The sequence below is a fragment of the Carlito syrichta genome, unplaced genomic scaffold, assembly GCF_000164805.1.
Source record: "Carlito syrichta isolate Samal-C Ts95f unplaced genomic scaffold, Tarsius_syrichta-2.0.1 Scaffold308847, whole genome shotgun sequence".
Taxonomy (NCBI): domain Eukaryota; kingdom Metazoa; phylum Chordata; class Mammalia; order Primates; family Tarsiidae; genus Carlito; species Carlito syrichta.
This window is the reverse complement of record NW_007252943.1, coordinates 405,208-413,262: the sequence shown is the minus strand read 5'-3', so window position 1 is coordinate 413,262 and position 8,055 is coordinate 405,208. Positions and strand designations below refer to the sequence as shown.

Below are 8,055 nucleotides of genomic sequence, written 5' to 3'. Positions count from 1 at the left end.
GCCTGAGCCCGTGGGTTTGAGACCCGCCTGGGCAGCGAGACCTCATCTCTACAATAAATCAAAAAATCAGCCGGTCGTGGTAGCGCATGCCTGTAATTCTGGCTACTTGGAAGGCTGAGGCGGAAGGATCGCGGAGCCAGCAGGTCGAGGTTGTGGTGGCCGGGAGCCTGCCACTGCACTCCAGTCTGGGCAACAGAGTGAGACTCCAACTCAAAAAAAAAAAAAAATATATATATATAGCCAGGCATGGTAGCACATGCCTGTAGTTCTGGCTATTTGGAAGGCTGAGGCAGGAGGATCACTAAAGCCCAGCAGGTCGACTCTGGGGTGGCCGTGAGAGTGCCATGGCACTCCTGCCTGGGTGACAGAGTGAGACTCAAACTCAAAAAAAAAAAAAATTTTTTTTAAATTTGTTTTTGAGTTGGGGTGTCACTCTGTTGCCCAGGTTGGAGTATAGTGGCACGATCACCCTCACCACAGCCTCGAACTCCTGGGCTCAGGAGATCCTTCCACCTCAGATTCCTGAGTAGCTGGAGGCGGATGCCACCACACTTGGATAATTTTTAATTTTTTTTTTTGTAGAGATGAGTTGTTTGGGGTTTTTTTTTGAGTCAGAGCCCAGGCTGGAGTGCAGTTGCATGCTCATGGCCACCATAGCCTTGACCCACTGGGCTCTGGTAATCCTTTCACCTCAGCCTTCCAAGTAGCTGGGACCACAGACATGTGCCACCATGCCTGGCTAATTTTTTTATTTATTGTAGAGACGAGGTCTTGCCAAATTGCCCAGGCAGGTCTCGAACTCCTGGGCTCAGGCAATCCTCTCACCTCAACCTCCCAAAGTGCCGGGATCATAGGCGTGAGCCACCATGCCCGGTCCAAGACGAGATCTTGCTATGTTGCCCAGGCCAGTCTCAAACTCCTGGGCTCAAGCAGTCCTCCTGACTCGGCCTTCCAAAGTGTTGGGATTACAGGAATGAGCCGCTGCACCCAATCCTGGAAGCATTTTAAATGTTAGAACCTGAGGATTGATTAAACAAGTTGCAGCACATCCACTCGGTATAGCCATTAAAACATTGCTTAAGGCCAAGCGATTTATGGTCAAGGAAGGGAAATAAGCTTTTGGTAGTTAGAGAGAGGGAGAGGGAGAGGGAAAGAGAGAGAAGAGAGAAGAAAGAAAAAGAAGAGAGAAAGGAAAAAGAAAGAAGGAAGAGAAGGACAGGAGCAATTCCAACACTTTGGGAAACTGAGAGAATTGCTTGAGCCCTGAGGTTTGAGCCCAGCCTGAGCAACATAGAGAGACTTTGTCTCTAAAATTTTTTTTAAAATTAGCCAGGACTGATGGTGCGCGCCTGCAGTTCCAACTGCTTGGAAAGCTGAGGTAGAAGGGTCACCTGAGCCCAGCAGGTCAAGGTTGCAGGGGCCGTGAACGTGCCACTGTACTCCAGCCTGGGCGATGTTATGAGACTCCAACGCAAAAAAGGAAGAGAAAGAAGGGGAAGAAAGATGAAAGAGTCCATGAAATTTCATGTGCACTGTAATCTTGACATTTTAAAAAATGCCTCTAAATGAGAAAGGAAGCAAATACTTACTAACTTAGCAACAAAAATCTTCTTTTTGAAATGGAAAGTATGAGCCAGGCTTGGTGGCTCAGCCTGTAATCCCGCGCCTTTTGGAGGCTGAGGTGAATGGATTGCCTGAGCCCGCAGGTTTGAGACCCGCCTGGGCAACTAGGCGAGACCTCATTTCTACAATAAATAAAAAATTAAGCTGGGCTCGGTGGCTCAGCCTGTAATCCCGCGCCTTTGGGAGGCTGAGATGAGTGGATTGCCTGAGCCCACGGGTTCAAGACCTGCCTGGGCAGGCGAGACCTCATCTCTACAATAAATAAAAAAAAATTAGCCGGGCATGGTAACGCACACCTGTAATTCCGGCTACTCGGAAGGCTGAGGCGGAAGGATTGCCGGAGCCCAGCAGGTCGAGGCTGCGGTGGCCGGGAGCGGCCACTGCACTCCAGTCTGGGTGACAGAGTGAGACTCCAACTCAAAAAAAAAAAAGGAAAGTATGTACATTTAGAAACTACTCACAACCTATACTTTGTGTGTGTGTGTGTGTTTTTAGTGTGTTTTTGGTGATCCTTCCAAGTAGCTGGAACTACAGGCGCGCGCTACTACGCCCGGCTAATTTTTGATTTATTGTAGAGATGAGGTCTCACCAAGTTGCCCAGGTGGGTCTCGAACCCGTGAGCTCAGGTAATCCACTCACCTCAGCCTCCCAAGGTGCGGGATTACAGGCTGAGCCACCGAGCCCAGCACAACCTATAATTTTTTAAACCCAAATTTACAACCAGCATTCATATTATCTTATTTTATGGAATGCTTCAGAAATTTGCATGTCATCCTTGTACAATCTATTGCTCCAGTTTTTGTATATGTGCTGCCAAAGCAAGTACCATGTATATATTTTTTAATCATGTGGTTCTCGACTAGGCAACATGGCTCACACCTGTTATCCTGGCACTTTGGGAGGCTGAGAGGAGAGGATTGCTTGAGCCCAGGAATTGAAGTCCAGCCTGGGCAACATAGTGAGACACCGTTTCTGTATTTTAAAATGAATAAATAAATATCCTATTATGGTTCTGTGGGTAAAATTTATGTTTCTCAAAAATTTTTTTTTTTTTTTTTGAGTTGGAGTCACTCTGTCACCCAGGCTGGAATGCAGTGGCACACGCCTGCCCACCACAGCCTCGACCTGCTGGGCTCAGGTGATCCTTCTGCCTCAGCCTTCCAAGTTGCTGGAACTTCAGGCGCGCCCCACCACACCTGGCTCAGTTTTTGATTTACTGTAGAGACGAGATCTTGCCAAGTTGCCCGGGCTGGTCTCAAACCTCTGGACTCAGGCAATTCTCTTGCCTCCACCTCCCAAAGTGCTGGGATTACAGATGAGATCCATGACACACGGCTTCTCAAAAATCTTTTTTTTTGAGTTGGAGTCTCACTCTGTCACCCAGACTGGAGTGCAGTGGCCACTCCTGGCCACCGCAGCCTCTCCTGCGGGGCTCCAGCGATCCTTCTGCCTCAGCCTTCCAAGTAGCCGGGATTACAGGCAGGCGCTACCACGCCCGGCTGATTTTTTGATTTATTGTAGAGATGAGGTCTCGCTGCCCAGGTGGGTCTTGAACCCGCAGGCTCAGGCAATCCACTCACCTCAGCCTCCCAAAGACGCGGGATTACAGGCTGAGCCCCCGAGCCCGGCTTCAAAAATCTTAAGCTTCAATATTTTATTTGTTTGCTTGAGTTAGGGTCTCACTCTGTTACCCAAGCTGGAGTGCAGTAGCACAATCAACTCACCACAGCCTCCATCTCCTAGGCTCAAGCAGGCCTTCCGCCTCAGCCTCCCCGGTAGCTAGGACTACAAGTACACACCCAAAGCCTGGCTAATATCAATATTTAAGTTAAAAACATCAACATCAATTTTCTTATCAGTATGGAGCATGTAACCTTCAGCCTCTAAATACTAATACGTTTTTTTTTTTTGAGTTGGAGTCTCACTCTGTCGCCCAGGCTGGGGTGCCATGGCACACTCACAGCCACTCCAGTGTCAACCTGCTGGGCTCCAGAGATCCTTCCACCTTAGCCTACCAAGTAGCCGGAACTACAGGCATGTGCTACCACACCTGGCTAATTTTTTATCTCTTATAGAGATGAGGTCTCGCCAAGTTGTCCAGGCTGGTCTCAAACCTGCGGGCTCAGGCAGTCCACTTGGCTCGGCCTCCCAAAGTGCTGGAATTACAGGCTGAGCTACCAGGCCCATCCCTAATACTTTTTTTGGAGCTAGTTTTTATCAAAGGATTCCTAAGTTCTGTCTTTGAGTGGCAATTTCCAAATGGAAGGATGGGCAGAGATGTCTAAATATACAAATCAATGCTCAGATTCTCCCAGCTTCACTATTATTTATATGAATATCAGAGGAAAGGAAAAAGACCCAACCATAGGAATACTTGCCTTTAAATATTGAGACCCAAAAGCATCTAGTACACCTCACAATCTGTTGATGTGATAATACTGGTCATTATAAAGGTGACATTTTTCAGTGCTTTTTGAGCCTTTAGAAAATCCTGGGTTCAGGCCGGGCACAGAGGCTCACGCCTGTAATCCTAGCACTTTGGGAGGCCGAGGTGAGAGAATCACTTGAGCCCAAGGGTTTGAAACCAGCCTAGGCAACATAGTGAGACCTCACCTCTACCAAAAAATTAAATAATTACCTGGGTATGGTGGCATGCACCTGTAGTTTCTCTATTTGGTAAGGATCATCTGAACTCAGGAGGTTGAGGCTGTGGTGAGTAGTAATTGAGTCACTGTACTTCAACCTGGGCAACAGACTGAGACCCCGACTCAAAAAACAACAACAAATAAAATCCTGAGTTCACCTGAGGCGCATTCAAAGAGAGTTAAGAGTTACCCAGGAGCAGTGGTTCACTCCTATAATCCCAACACTTTGGGAGGCTGAAGTAGGAGGACTACTTGGGCCCAGGAGTTTCAGAAAAACCTAAGCAACATGGCAAGGCATGGTAGCATGCTCCTGTGGTTCCAGGTACTTAGAAGGCTGAGGCGGAAGGATCACCGGAACCCAGCAGGTCGAGGCTGCAGTGACCAGGAGCGGCCACTGCACTCCAGTCTGGGTGACAGAGTGAGACTCCAACTCAAAAAAAAAAAAAAAAAAAATAGAGCCAACCCTAGGCCAGGGTTTTCATTCATATATATGAGTGAAAAAAGAATGATGTTAAATCATCTTGGATTTTGTCACTGTCTAAAAAAGGCTGAGTGTGGTGGCACACACCTGTAGTCCCAGCTATTCAGGAAGCTGAGGCAGGATTGCCTGAGCCCACGAGGCCAAGGCTCACCATGAGTGCCATTGCACTCCAGCCTGGGCAACAGAATGAGACCCTAACTCCAAAAATTAAATTAATTGAGTGACCCTCCTATCTTCTTCAGCACTTCTTTCCCAGGCAAAGCAAATGGAAAAGAAAGTAATAATAATGGGGGGGGGGTAAATACCAAACCCTAAGCCACTTAACTTTTAAAATATTTTACATACAGCCAATCCATTTGTAGACAGTGACAGATTATTCCCCAATCATCTTGGTAATTATTCCAAGATGATTTAACATCATTCTTTTTTCACTCATATATATGAATGAAAACCCTGGCCTAGGGTTGGCTCTATTTTTTTTTTGAGTTGGAGTCTCACTCTGTCACCCAGACTGGAGTGCAGTGGCCGCTCCCGGTCACTGTAGCCTCGACCTGCTGGACTCCGGTGATCCTTCTGCTTCAGCCTTCTAAGTAGCTGGAACCACAGGCGCACGCTACCACACCCGGCTGATTTTTTTTTATTTACTGTAGAGATGAGGTCTCAGCAAGTTGCCCAGGCGGGTCTCGAACCCACGGGCTCAGGCAATTCACTCACCTTATCCTCCCAAAGCGCGGGATTACAGGCTGAGCCATTAAGCCCAGCTAGGATTGGCTCTTTAAAGTTTGAGGTCTCTCCAATAAATTAGTTCTTTCTCTGGGTATGAAAATGCATTTTTGGCTGGGCGTGGTGGCTCAAGCCTGTAATCCCCAGCACTTTGGGAGGCCAAGGTGAGGGAATTGCCTGAGCCCACTGGTTTGAGAATAGCATGGGCAACTTGATAAGACCGTATCTCTACAATAAATCAAAAAAATTAGCCGGGCGTGGTAGCGCGCGGCTGTAGTTTCAGCTACTTGGAAGGCTGAGGCAGAAGGATCGCCGGAGCCCAGCAGGTCGAGGTTGCCATGGCCAGGAGCGGCCACTGCACTCCAGTCTGGGCGACAGAGTGAGACTCTGACTCAAAAATAATAATAATAATAATAAGAGGTTAAAAATGATTACACAATTTTGGGGGTTCTTCCAGCTCCAAGATTCTATAGACAATAAAAAGGTTAGGGGGGCTGGGTGTGGTGGCTCAAGCCTATAATTCCAGCACTTTGGGAGGCCGAGGTGAGAGGATTGCCTGAGCTCGTGGGTTTGAGACCAGCCTGGATAACATGGTGAGACCTCGTCTCTACAATAAATAAAAAATTAGCCAGGTGTGGTAGCGTGCACCTGTAGTTCCGGCTACTTGGAAGGCTGAGGTGGAAGGATTACTGGAGCCCAGCAGGTCGAGGCTGTGGTGGCCAGGATCGTGCCACTGCACTACAGCCTGGGTGACAGAGACTCCAACTCAAAAAAAAAAGGTTAAAGGAAGGGAGGCTACTTTGTTCTAAATTCCGTAACTCACTGTTTCTGAAGCCAGAAGAACAAAGAGGCAGGAAGGCTGATCTCCTTCGCTGGGTGGCATCTACCGGAATCTACCTCAGTCCAGGGTCTTGTCCTTGGGAGAGAAATCTGGGGAAACTTTTCCTCTGGGGAGGAAGCATTGATGTGCACTAACCAAACAACCATTTAGAAAATGACCATAAGCCATATTAATAGCAAGGGCACCAGGTACCTCCATTCTCGATCCTGGACTTTTATCCCTGTGGGCACTTTCGTGGAAAGCACTTAGAAGAGTTCTCAGTGAGCCAGGCACGGTGGCTCACGCCTGTAATCCCAACACTTTGGGAGGCAGAGGCAAGAGGATTGCCTGAGCCCAGGGCTTTGAGACTCGCCTGGACAATTAATCCAAATATTAGCCAGGTGTGGTGGCGCACGCCTGTAGTTCCAGCTACTTGGAAGGCTGAAGTGAAAGGATCACCTGAGCCCAACAGGTTGAGGCTACAGTGGCCATGAGCATGCCACTGTACTCCAGCCTAGGGGACAGAATGAAACTGATTTCAAAAAAAAAGTGCTCAGTGGGCCAGGAATTGAAAGGAAGGACCAGGCTCGGTCTTAGGGGGCTCAGAGAAAAGCCTGATGAAGCACACCTGCTTCCAGTGGCTGTGGATAACTCCTCAAGCCAGGGTTCAGCCCCTGGGCTTGGATGGACAGAACAGCGTCATCTCCAGAGACTCCCCATGCTCCACCTTCCCTGACTGACAAGACCCCTTTAGACCCCTTCAAGGGGCCATTCCTTTAGATATGCCAGGGCATTCCTTCACTGGGGATGGGGCAGTCCTGCCTGCCTGGGCACTCAGCTCTCGATAGATTTTTTTTTTTTTTTTTTTTTTTTTTGAGTCAGAGTCTCACTCTTGCCTAGGCTGGAGTGCAGTGGCATGCTCACCGCCACCACGGCAGCCTCGACCTGCTGGGCTCAGGTGATCCTTTCACTTCAGCCTTTCAAGTAGCTGGAACTACAGGCATGCGTCACCACACCCGGCTAATTTTTTTGTTGTTGTTGATATTCTGTAGAGACGAGGTCTTGCCAACTTGCCCATGCTGTTCTGGAACCCGTGGGCTCAGGCAATTCTCCAGTCTCTGCCTCCCAAAGTGCTGGGATTACAGGTGTGACCCACCGCTCCTGGCTTTCTCTGTGGATTTCTTTTTAAAATAATGTTCTTTGTTTTATTAAAATGTGGGGGTTTAATTCCACTGTCTGACTTCACGTTCTCTGTTGATTTTACCGTTTTTCCAGATGGAGTGGAGGTGGAGTGGGCAATCTCACCGCTCTCCCCTCTCCTGGCCCTCCTGCGTCCTCCTGGAGACCCAGGCCAAGTGGGCAGAGGGCTGGAGGGCCAGAGGGTCCTCTCCCGCTGTGGGCTTGCACAGCGGGCTGGGTTCTCAGGCTGGCGGAGCGGGCGCCGTGCGGGATCGCGAGGCAGCGCCCTCCCCGCGGCCCCGAGCCCAGCAGGGGCGTGTCCCCGCGCTCACCTGCCATTGGCCAGGTGGGGCCGCCCGGCTGCGGGCAGCGCCCGCGCTATAAATGCGGAGCGGGCGGAGGCTGGCCACGCGCGGCGCAGGATGGTGGACAGCGTGTACCGGACCCGCTCGCTGGGGGTGGCAGCCGAGGGGCTCCCGGACCAGTACGCGGACGGGGAGGCGGCGCGCGTGTGGCAGCTGTACATCGGCGACACCCGCAGCCGCACCGCGGAGTACAAGGCGTGGCTGCTGGGGCTGCTGCGC

General features: G+C 49.9%; 1 protein-coding gene across 1 annotated transcript in view; it reads left to right on the top strand.

Annotated features, from left to right (window-relative positions):
* Window positions 1-7,771: 7,771 nt before the first annotated feature.
* GNMT (glycine N-methyltransferase) overlaps window positions 7,772-8,055 on the top strand; it is a 2,769-nt gene continuing 2,485 nt past the window's right edge. The window contains 1 exon segment of the mRNA XM_008066141.2: window positions 7,772-8,055. This exon segment is cut by the window's right edge and continues 24 nt beyond it. Coding sequence (XP_008064332.1) covers window positions 7,894-8,055 — 162 coding nt within the window. The 5' untranslated portion in view covers window positions 7,772-7,893.